The sequence below is a fragment of the Salvia miltiorrhiza genome, chromosome 7 (genome assembly GCF_028751815.1).
Source record: "Salvia miltiorrhiza cultivar Shanhuang (shh) chromosome 7, IMPLAD_Smil_shh, whole genome shotgun sequence".
NCBI classification, from domain to species: Eukaryota; Viridiplantae; Streptophyta; class Magnoliopsida; order Lamiales; family Lamiaceae; genus Salvia; species Salvia miltiorrhiza.
In genome coordinates, this window is record NC_080393.1 from 49,772,732 (window position 1) to 49,792,235 (window position 19,504).

General features: G+C 33.7%; 3 protein-coding genes across 5 annotated transcripts; 2 read left to right on the forward strand and 1 right to left on the reverse strand.

The window, feature by feature from the left end:
- Positions 1–1,538: 1,538 nt before the first annotated feature.
- LOC130994636 (MADS-box protein SOC1-like) lies at positions 1,539–7,812 on the reverse strand. 3 transcript variants are annotated; one of them, XM_057919698.1, is made up of 7 exons: positions 7,057–7,812; positions 5,112–5,196; positions 3,600–3,661; positions 3,401–3,500; positions 2,466–2,507; positions 2,315–2,356; positions 1,539–1,796 (listed from the first exon to the last, which is right to left on the reverse strand). In XM_057919698.1, exons 1-7 carry the CDS (start codon positions 7,236–7,238, stop codon positions 1,683–1,685), a joined length of 627 nt encoding a protein of 208 aa, XP_057775681.1. In that variant the 5' UTR covers positions 7,239–7,812; the 3' UTR covers positions 1,539–1,682. The 3 variants fall into 3 exon arrangements, with proteins under 3 accessions (XP_057775681.1, XP_057775680.1, XP_057775682.1); XM_057919697.1 differs by having other exon boundaries at positions 2,311–2,356; positions 7,057–7,789; XM_057919699.1 differs by lacking the exon at positions 2,315–2,356 and having other exon boundaries at positions 7,057–7,789.
- Positions 7,813–14,065: 6,253 nt separating this feature from the next.
- Positions 14,066–14,868, forward strand: LOC130994334 (uncharacterized protein At2g29880-like). Its single transcript, XM_057919382.1, has 3 exons — positions 14,066–14,149; positions 14,233–14,433; positions 14,521–14,868. The coding sequence occupies exons 1-3, from the start codon at positions 14,066–14,068 to the stop codon at positions 14,866–14,868; spliced, it is 633 nt and encodes a 210-aa protein (XP_057775365.1).
- A 162-nt stretch (positions 14,869–15,030) lies between these two features.
- Positions 15,031–17,538, forward strand: LOC130994335 (uncharacterized). The gene is made up of 3 exons (XM_057919383.1): positions 15,031–15,147; positions 16,821–17,084; positions 17,173–17,538. Exons 1-3 carry the CDS (start codon positions 15,031–15,033, stop codon positions 17,536–17,538), a joined length of 747 nt encoding a protein of 248 aa, XP_057775366.1.
- Positions 17,539–19,504: the final 1,966 nt, after the last annotated feature.

The window sequence follows — 19,504 nt, forward strand, 5'->3', positions numbered from 1 at the left end:
AGCAGCATAAACCCAAAATATCAGGGATCCGTAAGGAAACGACTGATTAGTCACAATAGAGCATCAAACCATGATTTCCTCATGCAAAACATTAAATCGGTGGAGAAAACGTCAATTCGGCAAGGAAACCCCTTATTCGCAGACAACTACTCCAAACAGACGGTAAATAAACGTAAATTTCCCCCGATTCGTGTTTTATGCCCATCGCCACCTTTCCCCATGCACTCAAAACATAAATCAACGCAGATCATAGAAAATTAACGACATATTAACCCAGAAAACACAATTAACCGATTAAAAACAGCTGGATGTCCGGATTATCGGACCGATCGGTGCCGACGCCCGCAAATCCGATTGGATTTACAGATCTGCGTACGCCGGCGACCGTAACCTCACGTCTTAATTCAGTAGCCTTCCCACAGACGGCGCCAGTTGGTGTTTAACGTAACCAACACCTAAATCTATAAAGGGAAAACATAAAATTCTACCTAGTCGAGAAGGCTGGAAAGAGTAAAAGTAGCTGATCGGAAACCTTGCACGAGAAAGAAAACAACTATTGTATTCGAAAATATGAGAGAGCGTAAGTCATAATACACGAGCTCGGGCCCTATTTATAGATTTACAAGCGGAGGGGTAAAATAGTAAAAACATCTTCGGTGCATGCGTCTTGCGTGGTGGAAGGGTATGCTGGTAATTTCGATAATACGCGGGAGACCTTCCCGCGCATTTAATAACTCCTCTGGTAGAAATGTCTCTTCTGGCAAAGGCGCCTTCTCTGACGATGTAGTCTCTGGTGGAGATGACTCTTCTGGTGCACACGTCGTCTCTGGTGGAGATGACTCTTCTGGCGAACACGTCGTCTCTGGTAAAGGCGTCTCCTCTGGCGATGGTGACTTCTCTGATTTATACTCTCTCCCTGCTCTGCACATATTGCTCCTCACCACTTGGAGTCAAAGTAGTCTTGTTGGTTAAGCTAATTAACCAATATTCCTATTTTCATGGAAGACCAAGTCTTTGCAAGTTTAATTCTTATTCTTCACTTTATAATATTCGAAAGTATCTTGACCGAGTCTTGATAGTTTTCTTCTTCTTCTTCCCCATTTAAAATATTCGAAAATATATAAATATTAATTCTCTTAATTAAATTAATTAATAAAAAAGATAAAATCAAGGGTTTATTCAAAAAACTAATAATTAATTATTAGAGTTAAAATAACTCTAATAAAACTAATTTTCTTAAATATTTTCTTTTGTATGATTTTTAAATTTATTCCAAATTTATGAAACCAGTTTTGCAAAATGTGCCCATCAATCAATAAAAAAAAATCGAAAATACGTACGTGCATCTTGCATGCACCAACTACTAATAAATCGAATTTATGTTGTACAAAACCATTTATCTCATCTTAATCAAATGTTCAAATTATTTTGAGTGGAATGCAATAATCCCGAAAAGGAGACACTTGAAGAAAAAAAAAAACTTCTCACAACTATTGGGCTTCGTGTAGGAGCGATAATAAAGCAGCGAAAGATAGAGATATTGATTATCTGTAGCATTTTCATTAATTAGATCATTACCCACAATATACACGGCTCAGATTTTACATTAATCGATAAGCAAGATTTTATTTCTGTAAGAAAAAAAAAATTGATACACACTCTTCACTCATTGGTCATGAAACCTAAATGTTGGGCTTTTGAGCTTTGGAGAGTCCTATGTACAACGCTGTCTCCACTTCGACAGTTTGTGCCTTCGGTTGAACAATAGGTGACAATTGCAGCTTCAGTGTTTCGCACTGTACAAATCAGATCAATGAAAATTACAAAACTAATTAATAGGGGTAATTGTGTTTCCATATATATATATATACAAACTTTTATCAAATTCAAATTTCGTATACGTGAATTACAAATTCTATCTTCAAATATAAGAATTTTTAATTGTTGTGATTTTTTTACGTGTAAGCTCTCAAATTAATATTAATGTAGACGCCTGAAATATTTAAATGGCTTAAAAGATCAATGTACTAAACGACGTAGTTGAATGTCAACGACGTTCAACTAGTCACTATAACATTAATTTGTCACTTGAGCTAACTAAGATAACATTAATTTATCATTTGAGCTAGCTACGTGTGATATTAATTCGCCAAAAATTAAGAACCGTATAAAAGATTAGAAAAATAGAAAATTCGTGTATTTGAATGCAGAATTTTAAAATCATGTGAAAAAGTAAAATCGAAAATCGGGTGAAAGTTCTTTTTAAGCACAATTATCCCGAAAATAAATTCTAAATTTGAATTTTTTTACCCACTTTCTTTCTCAACTGTAGATGTTCTTTCATTAGATGCTTCTCCTGCATCATCAAATATACAACATCAAAAAGCACAATTATCCCTAAAATAAAATTCCACCGTTTGGTCTTGAAATATATATACACACACAAACACAGTACATATACATACCTGTTCCTTCAGCAGATCAATTTGCTCTTTGAATACCGTATTCTGTGAATGAGAGGGAAAACAAGTTTCGTATATATATATATATTAAGGAACCAATTGCATATACACACTAATTTATTTTGCCAAGATAAAAAGCATAGGATTATTTTTAAATTATAACCCGAACCTTGACTCTATAGCAAATTTGGAGCCCAAACTTAAAAATATTATAAATTGATATACTTTGTACTTATTAATTTCCGTTGTTCACTTATGGGTGTATTTTCTTTAAGGGTGCGTTCTCTTTGATTGGAAATTTATAATGGGAAAAAAAGGATAAACAAAATTTCATCCTTTAAATTTAATCTTTCTTTTCCCTTATTTCCTATAAAATAGAATTTGACCCTTACTCATTCCTCATTTTCACTATAAATGAGAGATAATATTATCAAATCAAAAATTGAAGGATAATATTATCCCTCATTTGTAGTGAAAAAGAAGAATGAATAAAGGTCAAATTCTATTTTGTCCTCAAGACACAGGATACGCATATATAAACAACCTGAAGTGCCTTTTTAAATGCTGAAAATTTAACGCAACTCTCTTAAGTTACCCTAAAATTGTTTCGAGCTTTTAAGTACAAACTATATTTTAAATTTGAACTAAAAAGTCATCGTAAAAGTAAAAGTTGGGGCTATAATATAATGGTTACAATTTTTACCTAAGAAAAGATGGAAATTAATTTTTTATCTCACCTATATATCTTTTTTGTTTCATATTCTTTAAGATAGAAAAGATAAAACTTTTTATCAAATGAAAAGAGCTGATAAAAAAAATCATAGCACCTGAGAAAGTTTATCTATCATAAAAAACATATAAAAAAAATTAAAAAATATGAAAATATACTCTTAATTTTCCATAAAAATAAGGCGCGGAAGAATAATGTAAGAACATACCTTTCTGTCCCGGATGTTGCTCAAACTTCGTTCCAACTTATGTTCGAGCTCTTCTACTTCACTAAAAGAGCAAGAATCAATGTTCTCTCCCAACAATTTTCTGATAAATGAAATTTATCAAGTTTAGTCACAACTTCCATGCACCTACAAATTTAGATGAAACCACTGGAATGTGTACAAATTTAATTAATATTGTGACCTCTTACAATCTTCAAGGACCTCAATCTTCTTGTGCAGGCCACTTGCTTCGTCTTTGAAACACTGTTCATTTAAGAAAATGTTATCACGAAGTTTATATGCATTTAAAAAGAATAAGAGAAAGAATAGTACTACACTAAACAAACGAGTTTAAAATTTTCTGTCATCACCATCTTAGGGTGATTTGCAAAAAAAGATCAATTTTTTTTCTGCACTTGTAAAATTAGATCAATTATTTTAAATTTTGTCATTTTTGAGCCACATTCGGCTCAATTCGGCATTTATATGCCACATTTTGAGTTATATATGGGCCCAAATGTCGTTCAAAATATATGGCTTGTGTACATTGAAATTTAAAAATAATTGACCTATTTTGCCAAGTCCAAAAAAAATTGACCTATATATTTTTGCAAACCGTCCTAATACAATGGCCTAAAAAAAATGTAAACTCCGAAACAAACAATAATGTTGTTCAAGATATATATATGTGTGTGGATGGATTAAATGCTATCTTTCGTGAGAAATGAGAATGATTACATATAAGTCTACTATAGTGTTGTATAAGCTGCACTATAATACCGCACAAAATTTTTACCTGGGTTCGAATCCTCGAGGGAACAAAATTTTTATTTAATTAATTGAATTTCGTTCTGCAATCATTACAAGCAGCTTATGCAAATTACGATCAGCTTATGCAACATATATATTGGCTTATGCAATCATTCTCTATTCTCACCACATTCGTCAATTCTCATTTGATCTTCTCACTATATATATATATATATATATATATATATAGGGATCAGATCAAGTAAAAATTTATTAAAATTAATATAAATTGGTAATCATTAAGATTTATGGTGGACACTTTGATGAATGAAGTCGATTCTAAGTTGGAATCCCTATAGGGGGGATCGTTCTTTGAATTCATCGTGTTTTTGCAATTCGCAAATTTTGTAGCCTAACGAATTAAGAACACATGAAATTCATGAATAAGCGATGATAAGATTGATCACAGATAAATTTATCAGATGCACATGACTGACAATCAACTAATGTGGTTGTGCATGTATTTCATTTATTTGTTCATGTCTATTATCTCTTGTTCATGAATTTTATGTGTTCTGCACGTCGAGTTTACCCATTTTACATATTCTAACTTTTCCCTTAAAAGATGGAGTATTAAATAATTTAACAATGATACATTGTACATTATTATTTCGTTATATACTACACTAACAATTTACGATGTATGATAATTGATAAGATTAATTACTGCCAACGTATATAATAGATTCCAGCAAAGTAATGAAGAGATTTTGATGTGAGAAGTAAAGCATACTTGCAATTGTTTTACATGAGAAGTACAAGTTGTATATTGGGATGATTTATGCAATAATGGACCATACTCAAATGAAAGTAAAAGGCCTTATGGAAACTAATATAATTAATTTCCATTTCTGTTTGCAGGTGAAATCAAAATGGAAACTAAACAAATGGGATGAATTCTGACCTGCATGTCTTCTTCTACAGTGTTTCTCTCAGTTGCTCGAGCCTTCGTAATTTTCTGATACCTTTCTATTGTGTCAGTGATCACACTGCATAATGTTTGCGTGAAATTAAATACATAATAGATATATTAACGGTTGCTATAAAACTACATTATTTTGAAATTAAAATTATTGTAACATTTTCTAGACTACTATTTTGAAATTAAAATTATGATAAACATTTTCTAGACTACTTGACAATATGAAGAGTAGTGAAGTCAGTATAATTATGCTTCCCTTCTAATCATTAGATCGAAGATTTGTATCTTCACCAAAGAAGTGAGAAACCATTATTAATTAATTAACATTTTTTCCTTAGGTTGCGTTCTTTTTAATTGACAAATTTATCATGAGAAATAAAAGATATTATCTTCTTTCTTTTTATAAAATTTTCACTGAAAAAAGATGGATAAGAAAATATGAGAAAATTTTATCATTTTCTCCTTTTTTAATCACATGTTGACTAAAGATGAAAAGATGAAAAAATGTTAAAAAATATTTTCTCACCCCTACTTTAGGATAATATTATCCAATGACCAATATATAAGAGAAAATGAGTTAAAATGGACTGTGTCCAAGAAAATATTCTACCCTACCCGAAGAAAATTTTCCATCATAGTAAACATATGAAAATTGTGGAAAATATATTATCCCTCCTTGAAGATATATTGTAAAGCCCCCCTCCCCAAAATGCTTAAAATGCACGGAGCGCCACTGTTGCAAACGCAGGCTTATGGAGGTGTAACAAACTCAACTCAATATTGCAGAGTCAAATCTTAAGGGACCTCTAACAACTAAGAAGGTACTAATTTCCAGATCACATAACTCAAACAATATATCATGATTCATGTCACATTAATTAAGAAATATAACCAATTAGATGATACTAATAATATCGATTAAATGCAGCATATAAATTAATTAAGCTCCTAGTTTCTTTAACTGGTAGCAGAAAATAGACAAGAGCCACTTTTTTTTTTTTGAGTGACTGTATGTAAGTCTTATCTGTCAGTATAAATTTGATCTCTGTAAGTGGTGGGGGCAATAGGACAACTATATATATATCTTCCAGCTGAGCTTGAATTATTGCACTGCATTCTTTATATGTACACATCATGATATATACTTTAAAGTTGAGTTTGCACAACTATCAAGGCATCTAGTTGATTTAAGTGTTAATTAATGAAATTGTTGTTAATTTGTCGGACCAAGTATAGTCTGACGTCTGTTTTCCGTCGTTCATTAACGATCGATGATTTTTTTTACGATTAAACAACGGAATTTGTTGTCGTTAATTTTGAATTTTTTTTGTAGTATATAAATTATGGAATTTTATTTTTTTGAGTTAGGGAAAGGATGATCATATCTTTAACTTTACTCTGTACACATATGAGTCTCACAGTTTGAATCATATCCTTGAAGGTTTGTTTACAATCAAAGAATGATTTAATCACTTAATATGTCTATGCTCCTCTTGTAGTTTGATTAGCCAACAGTCCCTACATTTTACGCATGTAATTATATACTCCCTCCGTTTCATAAAAATATGCATAATTTTTCTTTTTGTTAGTTTCATAAAAACATGCATACTCTATTTATAGTAATAATTCTTCCACTAAATATCATTATTCGATTCACAGTCACACTACACTTTATATGATTTCTTAAAACCCGTGTTTTATGGGACAGAGGGAGTATTTAAAGAAGCGAACTCATATTAAATTAAGATATGAGATTTCTCACTTGTGTACCATGTGCTGGTGAATATATATACGATCTCTTCTCTCTCTATATATATAATTTCAATATTCAGCCTATCTACTTCAATATATATATATGCATCTGGCAGAAATAAGAATTGGGAAAAAAAAATAGTGGAATGATATGAATTAGTAATAGAGAATTAACCTGGAAGTGGAGAACTCGTAGAGTTTGCCTTTGGCAGAGAAGATGATGAGAGCAACTTGAGCGTCGCAAAGAACTGAGAGCTCGAAAGCCTTTTTGAGCAGCCCACTTCTCCGCTTCGAGAATGTCACCTGCCTACTTGTCGCATTTTCTATCCTTTTCATCTCAGTTTTCCCCCTCACCATTTTTTTATTATTTTTTTTTTGTTAGCTAGGGGGAAGGGGCCGGAGATAAAGGGATTGAAATTAAGAAAAATATATGATGATTTGTAATTACTGAAAAAGGGGTTAAAGAAAAGGTGCGGTACAGTAATGAACCAAATCAAGAAACTTGGAAACCTAAGATGGTTTCCCAAAATAGCAAGGGATTTTGGCTGCAGATTGACTCTAGAAATAGTAGATTAATTTGGACAAAACTTTTTGTGGGTTTCTCAGATCTGAAACCTTATGGATAGGAAAAAGGGGACAGGGATTGCAAAAGGAATATAAGAGGAATTGACAGAAAACCCTAGATTTGCAAATTTTCAGGCTGGCAGGGTTTTGATTGGCTAATTCTTGGCCTCCATAATTTATCAGTTTAAGAAGTTTGAAGCTTCAGCTAGATCGAGAAGAAATAAATAATGGTTTAGAGAGAGTTGACATACATCGCATTTTTCTTGTTTTGGTAATTCACCGAAAGCACTTGATATAGACAACCCAACATGATCCATACGGAGAGATAAAGATTGTTGTAAGTGGAAACCCTACCGATATTAATGTCAAATAAATAAAGATGCTGTTTGCTTGGCTTTGGCCCTCCGTGACCACGCAGAGGCACTAAAATGTTGCTGCTATTATTAAATAATCCATTAATACCACTTGAAATGTCGTATTCTATTTAGGGAGAACTAACAAATACCATCAACATAACTAATAAATTACACAATATATCATAAAAAAGTCAATTATATACTCTCACCGTCCCATTGATCTTGTCCCGTATTCCTTTTTGTTTGTCTCATTAATTTTGTCTCATTTCTATAAATAGTAACAATTAGCTAAACAATAAGAATTCTTAATTATTTTTTCTCTCCTGCTTTATCAATTTTATACTTTATTACTTATACACTTTAAACACTAATAATACTCTCCTTAATAACCGTGCCGAAATCAAATGGGACAAGCCCAATGAGACGGAGGGAGTACTATCTTTGCTACTCCCTTCGTTCCATAACAAGTGTTCTAGTTTGTTTCGACATGAAAATTTAGATGAATATGATTAAAGAGTAAAAAAAAAAAAAAAGTAGTGGATCTCACTTTTATTTTGTGAGAAGAATATAATTAAAGTGAAGATGATTAAAAGGTAAAAAAACGTAAAAGTGATGGAGCCTATTTTCTTATTTTAGAAAGAGGACACTTGTTGTGGAACAATTCAAAAACACACAATCTTTGTGAACGGACGAAAATAGTTATAAACACAGAATCTTTGTGGACAGAGGGAGTATTATATTTTTATATAATATATTAATACTTCTTTATATAATTTTACATTATATAAAAATCAATGATTCATAATATTTTAGTTGACATGATTAATTTTTCAATTCTTAAAGTATATGTACCATTGGAAGACTAAATAGAAGTAAAAAAAAAAAATCAAATGTTAACTAAAAATTAATTTGGATTGCTGATCTTTATATAATACTCTCACTTTTTATTGTGAGTGGTTGTGTGGGGTACACTTATCAAAAAGGCAATGAGTACTTATTTGAAGGGCACAAAAAAAAATATAAGTACTCATTTGAAGGACGAGGGAGTATATGATATTCATAACAAGAATTATCCATGTTAAACTACCTTCTAACACTATCCAATCTTTAGGAAATGTGTTTCGAAAGCTATCTTTCCAATTAGGGTGAGTAAACTGTTACAATAAGAATAGTCAAAAGATCAATTTGCTTGAAGACTAGGCTATGCTACATAAGAAACAAATTCCAAATCTCTAGGGAAATGTCTGTGAGACATCTCTGAAGAAAACCTTGAAAGCTTTCAGAGATCTTCTTAGCGTTGAACTATTTAATTTTCTTCTTTTAAAGTCTGTTGAAATGTGTTCTTGAGCTTGGTAGCATTAGAATCTTCTAGATTTCGATTGCAATTAGTTTCGCTATCGATTGTGTACATACCGCATGGTATATGTAGAAGGCTATCAAGAAAGAGTCGTAGGAAAACTCGTCCCGAAAAGTTCTTTTTTGTATCTTCGTTGAAAAACTTTTAAGTTGTCGTGAGATGTAACATCAAGTATGCAATATTTTACACAATATCTAAACCTTCAGATTATCTGAATATTTATGTCGTCCTCGTACGGTTCAGCAGAGCACCTTCAGCATCTTCGAAGAGGATTACTTTAGTTGCTTTATCAATTGTACAGTATTAAGTTGATTTTACTTCCTTGCTGATCGTTGTACACTCAGTTCAGCTGAGCGTATATTCTTTGGTTGGGTAGATTCAACATTATTTCTTCTTACTTGTAAGATGATACTTTGTCTTGAGTTCCCCTTAGAATAAGTACCTGCAAAAAGAAACTCAGCTTCCAAACATGTTAGCTTAAGTTAGTTACAATGCTGAAAACATCATCTGAGGTTTCAGATGTAGTTTTGATGATGTTAAAACCTATTCTATGAATTTGAAGCTGAAAAAATGAGAATTTTCCCAACAATTTCCCCATTTTTGATGATGTTAAAGCCTATTCTATGAATTTGAAGCCGAAAAAAAAAATCTAAGCTAATAAGAAAACATGAAAAGGTCAATGCAACAATAAAGAATAAGGAATATAAGTCAGACTCTAGACAAAGAGGGATTGTCGATAGGTTGCCTTTGAAGATAATAAGACTTGCATAATGTTAGGACATAAAAGAAAATATAAGAAATGATCTGTTGATCAGCAGTACTATACAATCTATTACTCCCTCCGTCCGCCAAAAGTAGACCAATTGGGCATGGGATTTAATAAAATTGGTGATGATTTTGATGTAGTGGAGAAATGGTCCCACTACTTTATGAGATGTGTGGTTGAAATTGAATTTGAGGTGAGTTTTTTTTGTAAATAAAGAGTGTTTGTAAGGATAAAAGATTAAAGTGGGTGATGGGACCATTTCCATAAGAGGAAATTGGTCTACTCTTTGCGGACGCCCAATATAGTAAAAATGGTCTACTTTTGACGGACGGAGGGAGTATAATTTTCAAGTCTTTAGCCTTTTGGCAGCTCATGTTGCGGCACGCCTATTTGTGTTTAGTTATTCTTTTGGTCAACTTGCTTTGTCAGTTAACCATATGTGCTGAACGAAGTCCTTTCACTGAGAAGTGAAAATTGTTCTTCATCAGTGATATGATCTATCTTCAATAGTTAGGCAGCAGCAAACACTTGAGCTTTGATCTCTAGTCTGTCAATTCCTCTATATAATTCCGGTGGAGAGAAGATCATCTTCATAGGAGCCTTCAGGTTGACATTGTTCTCAGCAGCAACTTTAAGAATCTTCTAGTGGTAACTTTATCAGGATGTTTCTTCACAAAGTGTAGAAACTGTTCATCAGTATCTTCAACTGCAAAGTTGTGGAAACAATATATGTATTTAATGAAGCCCTATTATTTTAGCATCATGGTTTCCATGATTCATCAGAGATCCATGAGTCCTTGTGATTGGACCTATTTTGCTCAGTAGACTTTTTTGTTTATCGTCATTTGAAGTTTAGAAAGACAGCTCCATCGTCATGCCTTTTATCTTCATTTTGTAGGAAGTTGAACAGTAGTGATAGCCTTTTATCTTCATTTGCAAGAAGTTGAACAGTAGTAACAACATCGGAATTTTCAGCAGCAGCAACAACAGTTTCTTCAGAATTAGAAATTAGGTTATGTTCCCATTTAAGAATATCCTCTTCCCCTTTTGAAATAATTGGAGTGGCCAACTTGTCTTTCAGCTGGGAGCTTGAAGGTCGAATTGAAGTTTGGAATGGAAGCGACTCTGGTGGTGGAGGTTACTGATCTGATGTGGATACTTGGGAGGTTTCACATCGTTGAATGCAATCTTCGGCTGATTGTGACATTGAAGAGCTTTTACAGATTCAATCAAAGCTTAAAATTAAAGCATTTATGTTTTGCTGAATCAGTTGACTAGTCTTCTCTTGCATGTGAAGAATAACAATCTCTTTTGCAATCTGAACAGCTGAGCTTGTAGCATCTTGAGAAGTTTCACCAGCTCTTTGCCATGTTGTTTTCCAATTGTTTTAAGCTTTATATTGACCTTGCTCAGAACGTCTTGGTGTTCAGCTTCAAAATATTCAGCTACTGTCGTGAAATAATCTTTTAGAGCCAAGTGGTAGGAAAAGATTGCTTGAGGAAAGAGTTCAAGTTTTTCTTTCATCTTCTATGTCACAATTGATAATGTATACGTGTCAGCTGCATCGATTGCATTAGCAAACTGAGTTCCCGAATGGTGCGTCTCAGTGGCAGGGGATGCAATAGCCTGAAGCTTTTCATTGAAAACTAGTAATGCCTCAGTCATATTAGGCTTATAAGTTATAAGTATCATCAGCGATTTGCAACATTCCTTGGTGTTGCTCCTCATAAGAGAAGGGAGATAGAAGTGGGTTCAACAACTTGGCAATGACATTGTTAGGAAGTGTATCAGAAAGGTTATTGATGAATAATTCGTGAATAAGAGTTTCTTCTTTAGCTTTTAGTGTTGTTGTTTAACCAGATTATACCAAGATTTCATGTTGGTGCCAATGAAAGGCTTTAACATATGAAATAGAAAGAAAATGTTTTGTCTTGTCATGATAAATTTTAGGATGAGATGAAAGAAAATGGTAGAATTTGTTAAGATATTTTTTGGCATTTTGAGTGAAGCCTATGATGAGAGTAGTGTTATGAGCTGCATACTGACAAATTCTAGATCACCTGAGAAGGGTATAGAAAGAATCATTTGATCCATAAGCTGTGTTGGATCAGATGAATACTGTAAAAAAAAATAATGTCTATTTGAGCAGTAGGAACATCACTACATCAGGGAACTAAGTCACATGATCATCAGGATTGATAGTTGTGTTGATGATCAGTGAACAGAAAGAGGGTCTGCAATGGAAGATCCAGGATTTTTAAATTGGGGGTTTAAAAAATAATTTCATAAGCATAAAAGTAAAAGATATGCAAATGTTAAAAATAGTACATCCCAAAATATTGTTAAAAATACAACAGAAAATTACGTAACTATTTAATTTTTCTTTCGACTAGTCTTCATTTCTTCAAAGCGTTTGAAAACCTCGTCATCGGAAACTTGTAGAAACATATCTTTCTCAATGAAAGTAACCAAACTATCATTTAAAACTTGATGCTATTTCACAACTTATTTTTGACTTAAGTCATTCCAAAAAACTAAACCTTATTCTTTAGTTGCATCACTCTTCATTTCCTTTATCCAATATAGAAATATAAATTATAAAATAAAACTAAACATATCCATAGACATATTTAACAATGGTGGGCGTCGTTTTCCACCAAATAATTCCTACAGAATTATCAAGAACTATTAGCATAATGACAAGCAGGGTCGATCCCACAGAGAGCAGATAAAATCATTCAATTCCCTAAAATCTATAATTTTGGTGATGCCACCATGCCTTAATTTTGAGAAAATTAATTATAACTAAGAAATCAATTAACAATCTAGAAATTAATCAATAAAAGATAACTCGGCTCGAATAAATCCACACTAATTCAAAGCTCTGATCATCGACGCAAAGATTAATTAATCCCTATCAACCAACTAGTTATAAGATACTGTGATACGCACTAACATACCCCAATTCTTACTTACTGTGTCGATAGACGGCTGGATACGCCAAAACGTGCCTATTTTTCTTATTAAAATATAACCTAGCTGAATACGCCAGTCATAGATTTAGGGGGGTGTATGCGTTTCGGATTTTTATAGATTTCTGCAGACTTTTAAAATCCGGGTGTATTAATTCAAGACTTTTAAAAGTCTTTTAAAATCTGGGTGTATTAGTTCAAGACTTTTAAAAGTCTTTTAAAATCTGGGTGTATTCGTTCAATACTTTTAAATGTCTATAAAAATATGGGTGTATTCGTTAATCTACGAACTTTTAAGTTGGAATGACTTTCATGGATTTCGTTCAAAAAATAGTCATTAACAAATCCGACCACACACTACGAGAATTCACAAATCTGCCAAAATCACGCGCTCGCTGGGTTCCAGCGCCCGAGGCAAAGAAGCCAGCGGCCACTGGACCCAGCGCTCGAGCCTGACGATGCCAGCGGTCGCTGGCATGCAGCGGGCGCTGGGCTTCAGCGCAAGGAGAAGCCAGCGGTCGCTGGCATGCAGCGCTCGCTGGGCTCAAAGGTGCCGCTAATCCAACGCTCACTGGGCCCAGCTAATACTTTATAAATAATAGCATAGCCGTCAGTTTCTTCCTCACACCAAATCACGATCCAGACTCGAGAAAAAACAGAATTTTAGGGTTCCGCATTAACTATTAGCAAGGTATTCTCTCATAAATCTTGTATCTTTATATTATTTTGGTATTCAATTTTTCTATTGTATAAACCTTGTATCTTTATAATTTGTTAGCAGCTATATTATATTTTTCTATTGCATGTGAGTTTATTACAGTTTTTGGTATTTATATTTATACTTTCTTTTATTCATTGTTATAGTACTATATACGTATATATATTTTGTGTCTAGTAATATTATCATGGGAGATTCTCAACAACAAGACACGAAAAAGAGGGCAGTCTATGAACCGTGGACTAAGGAACAAAGCGATGTATTATTAGAAATTTTGGTTGAGTCTGCAAAACGGGGATGGCGTGATAATAGTGGTATATTTAGCAAAGCAACTGTTGAAGAAAGAATACTACCTATTTTTAATCAAAGACTTCGGTGTAATAAGACTTATAACCACTACCTAAGCCGTATCAAATGGTTTAAGACCCGTTGGACTGCTTATTCAACACTCATGAAGTTTAACTCTGGTTTTGGCTATGACAACAAAGCTAAAAAGTTCACGGCCCCGGATGAAGTTTGGGATGCATACTGTCAGGTAACTTGTTAGGAATTATACTTTTGAAACAATGTTATTTAAATAATATAGTTAATTAATAAATGTATTCTTTATTATGTTAGGCTCACCCAAAAGATGCATACTTGCGCCATGGGACTTGTCCGGATTATGAAGACTTGGAAATGGCTGTTGGAAACGGTGTGGCGGTAGGGAAAAACTCAATTGGATTGGGTAGTGCTACTGATGCTAGGACACTAGGAGCTGATGAAAATAGAGTTCCGCACATAGAGGAGTTGAATTATGATGCTGAAAATGAAGCGTTTGTAGGTCTTACTCAAGACGATCCGCCATCATCCGGTTCCAAATCACCTTTGGTAGTTCCTGAAGTGTAGTCTGTGGAATCCACTCAGAGAAGAGCTCCCGCCAAAAGAAGTAGAGGCCAATTTGAGATAAATTCTGGTCACACTGAAAATAGTTCGCATCAGGAATTCATGGCAGAAATCAAAAAAATCACTACCACAATAGAAGGAGTTCAAAGCCTCTTGGTGAAACGAGATACTATGCTAGAGAAGAAAGAAAGGGAAAAAACTTATACAACTTGGGATGCTATCAAAGAAATCCCAGATTTGACTGAAGACGTCCGCACCAAAGCATTTGACTTGCTTGATACCAAGTCCAAAAAAGATGGATTTTTGAGAATGACTGTTGATGAACGTAAAAGATGGATAACTTACAAGATTAGAGAGATTAGGGAATAGTGATGTTTTTTTTATACCCTCTTTATATGAGTACATTGTTTTGTTGGTTTTTTATTTTAAGACTTTATTTTCTTCATTAATGAATAAGTATTTTTTTTTTGCATTTTTAGTCAATTGCTTTTATTATTATTTCAATTATTATTTCATTGTTTATATTACATCATGAATTATGAAGATAAAATTGAAGATGAAATTGAAGAAGAAATGGAAGATGAAATTGAAACAGAAATGGAGCTTGAATATTATGATCAGGTTAGGCTTTTGATGGAGGCAACTAAGGCAATTATCATTTTATTGGGAAAAATTATGACGATGCTGATGTGTGTATTTTAGTTACCTAGTTTAGTATGTGTTTGCTATGGTTTTATATGCTTTTACATGATTTGTGGTATTTTGGATGTAGGAATTGAGCGAAAATTGGAGATGGATCTTGTGGATGAAAGAAGTCGAAGAAATCGAATTTTGCATGGATTTTGATGAAGATGGTGGACTATGGAGAAGAAGTTTGGAGATTGAGCTTGGAATTAATTATCTAGAATTTAATTAAGTCCAAAACTCTTAATTTTAATTATTTCATATGTTTTATTTTGTAAGGGCCGAAGCCCATTAGCAACAACTTAAGGGTTTTAATTCCCCTAGCTTATTTAAAGCATGGCCGCATAGTTTAGTAGAAAAATTAGGTTATTATTTTTGTTTTACACTTAGCCGCAACTTTGGACTAGGAGGAGGTTTAGTTGACTTTTGATTAGGAAACATTATATATTTTTTTCTTTAGCTTTTGATCAGACGATTTCTTTTAGATTTCCATGCATGCAATTTTAGTTAATTAGTATTTGAATTAGCTTTGGAAGTTGGGAGATTTTGGCTGGAGTAGTTCGATTGTGGCAGACGAATTTTTCCTACTTGTGGTTAATTTATTTCAAGTTTAAATTCTTGCTTTTTAATTATTTCGTTAGTTTTAATTTGCGTATTATTTGTTTATCATATTTGATTATTATGTTTTCTTCTATTTCTTTGGTTGTTGTCAATTTAATTATGAGTAGCTAAGCTTTTAATTCGGCGAGAATAATGAAACATTAATTTATTAATCTGTGAGACCTAATTGGTTTTAAAATTGGTTCCTATTAATTTTGATTAATTCCTAGGGTTTAAAGATAATTTCGATTTTATTTAAGTCTGGCCAACTTAGGTTTAATTGGACTACAGTCAATTAGCACCTCCAATCCGTAATTGTTGGAATAGGGCTGATTAGTGATAAAACTACCATGTTCGTAGTAGGAATTAATTGGTATATTAATTATTACTAGCGTATCTAGGATAATTGATATAAATTGGGTTCCTTCATCTTAATGCTATTAGAATATTAAATCTAGGTCTGGCGTCTCCAGCTAGGTTATATTTTAATAAGGGAAATAAACAGGTCTGGCGTCTCCAGCTGTTTATCGACACAGTAAGTAGGAATTGGGGTACATCCGTTGCGTTTCACGATATCCTATAACTGGTTGGTTGATAGGGATTAATTAATTATTGCGTCGATGATCAGAGATTAAATTAGTGTGGATTTATTTGAGCCGAATTAGCTTTTTAATTGAGTTAATTCAAGCGTCTTTTATTTGATTAATTTTGCATTCTTAGTTTTAATTAATTCTTCTTAAAATTAAGGCGTGGTGGCATCACCGATTTTATAGATTTAGGGATTTGAATGATTTTTAACTGCTCTCTGTGGGATCGACCCTGCTTACCATTATACTAATTTATTTTGGTAATTCCGCAAGAATTATTTGGTGGTATACGACGTCCACCAGATACCTCCGACCATTGACAACTCTTTGATGCGACGACCAAAAACTAGGGAAGGATTCCATTTTGTACGTAATATGCTTGATGGAGATCCAAACAGTTTTCGACAGTTGTATAGAATGTATCCGGATGTCTTTATCAAATTATGCCAGATCATTAGAGAGAAAACTCATGTTCAAGATACACGATACACAACTGTTGAAGAAATGGTGGCAACATTCTTGATCATTGTTGGACACAACGATCGTTATTGTAATGTTCGTCAAAGGTTTAATCGTTCACATTTTGCTACTAGTCAAAACTTCAACAAAATCTTGAGAGCATTGAACACCATAGCACCGGACATGATGGTTAAGCCGACTACAGCAATACCCGCTAAAATTCGGGAAAGTACAAGATTTTATCATTTCTTTAAGGTATGGATTATTTCGATATTATATTGTTGTTATTGTAGTATATCAATGTTTTATGCTTTATTTGTATAACATATTCACTTTATTTTAGGATTGTATCGGAGCTATAGATGGAACTCATATCCCGGTCATGATCACAGGCAGAGACGTAAGCAGTTATCGTAACCGTCATGGGGTGCAATCACAAAATGTTTTGGCAGCTTGTAACTTTGATTTGCAGTTCATCTATGTGCTTAGTGGATGGGAAGGCTCGGCCCATGATTCAAAACTTTTAACTAACGCATTATCCAGACCTAATGGACTTCATGTGCCTCAAGGTAAATATTTCCTAGTGGATTGTGGATTTGCTAATCGACGTCAGTTTTTGGCTCCGATGCGTGGTGTTCGATATCATCTCAAAGATTTCGGTGGTGAAGGTCGTCACCCCAGAAATGCAGATGAGTTGTTCAATCTTTGACATGCATCATTGCGAAACGTGATTGAACGAATTTTTGGAATCTTCAAATCACGATTCACAATTTTCAAAATGGCTCCTCCGTTTTCATTTCAAACACAAGCAGAGTTGGTATTGGCTTGTGCTGGATTACATAACTTTCTTCGAAAGGAGTGTCATTCTGATGAATTTCCAATTGAAGATGAAGAAGAGAATGTTGCACCCGATGTTGAGAACGATGCAGACAATTTGGAATATCTTTCTCAAAGCCAGCTTTCTCAGAGGAATGAAGCTAATGCATGGAGAGCAAGTATTGCTAATGCTATGTGGGAAAAAAGGTCAACGTATGGAAACGATGGAAACGAATATGATGAGACTGAAGATAATGCCTAGGGATGTGTTTTGATGGATTGTTATCCCAATGTCGTTGAATTATAATTTTTTTTAATATGGATTTTGTCAGATTTTTTAATGGATTTTGAGGAATTATATTTTATTTAATGGATGTTGATGAATTATATTTTTTGTATGAATATTTATGAAGTAGTTTGAACGAAAAAAACATGACTGAATTATAAATATAATCGAAGGCATGATCGACTATAGTGGAAATTAGGATTTATCAATTTTTTTTGAGAATTTATTATTATATAATTAGATTTTATTAATTATAATTAGAATTTAAATAGTATATCGAAACTGGCATGGCATGAACTACAGAGACCCAGCGGCCGCTGGGTGTCCAGCGCTCGTTGGGACTCAGTGATCACTGGGTCGTAGCAGTTCATGCGATGCCAAGTTTCTGCTCGATCCTATTTTGCTCAAAATAAAGTGATATAGTATATTGTAGCATAATTCTTCCAACATTTCAATATTTGGAGATGGTTTGATAATATTCAAAATAATATACTAAAAAGTTATACTTTATTCATATATAATCATCAAGCTGCACGAATGTCCATTCATCATAGTACAAAATGAAAAGTAAGAAACAAGATGAGAAATGTCAATATCCTTTGTAGGGAACGCACCAAACCAAAGAATGAATTCATAAAACAAATAACAGAATTCATCATAACACAAATTTATAGTTGAAATCCAATTTCAAATACAAACTCAAATTTAAAAAAAAAATAATGATCCAAAATAATAAAACAATCCAAATGTAGCTTTCATTCTTGCCAAACTAACAGTATACTCCCTCTCATTCATCTTAACTGTAATCTTCTTCTTATCACCACGCACAGACATAGTAGTTAAGAATTCATAACAGAGAGGATCATATCCAGAAAAATTAATATTCCTAGCAAAAGTATTCATTCCCAAATTCTTCAACAATCTCATTACTCTACCCTCAAGTCGAAGATCCTTAATCAAATCCAAATCTAAATAATGAAGAGTAGTAATCTCTGATTCGTTAAACTTTTTAAATACAATGCCCTCCTATTCAGAATTCAATTGAAAGGGACACATGTACCTTTCCGAGAGATCTTCCTCATCCTCTTCCTGCTCCGAATATTCATCTTCCATATCTTCCTCTCTCCTGATGTTGGCGTTTTTTGTTCGCGGCATATTGTCTGTTGTCAGCGGTCGTTGGGCTGGGTGGGAGCGTTCGCGCGGTGGAGATAGGAGGCAAAGGTCGTAGGGTTGGGTGGGAAGAGGAGGTGTGTGCAGCTGCCTTTGGAGTTGGAGGAAATAACAAAATTAGGCGTGGGGTGGAGCGCGGTGGAGATGAGAGGCAGCGGACAAAATGGAAAGAAGGAGAAAATGGCGGTGGCTGGAGATCTGTGGTTCGCAGATGGAAATGGAGGAAAATAGAGTTAGGGCACCCAGCGGCCGCTCAAACATATATATATATCACACAATACCAGCTCTCGCTGGACCCCAGCACTCGCTGGGTATCCAGCGTTCGTGTGATGCTAGCGGCCGCTGACTTTGTTTCTATCGCCCGTTGAAGCCCAACGCTGGCTGTATTTGTAGAATTCAAATC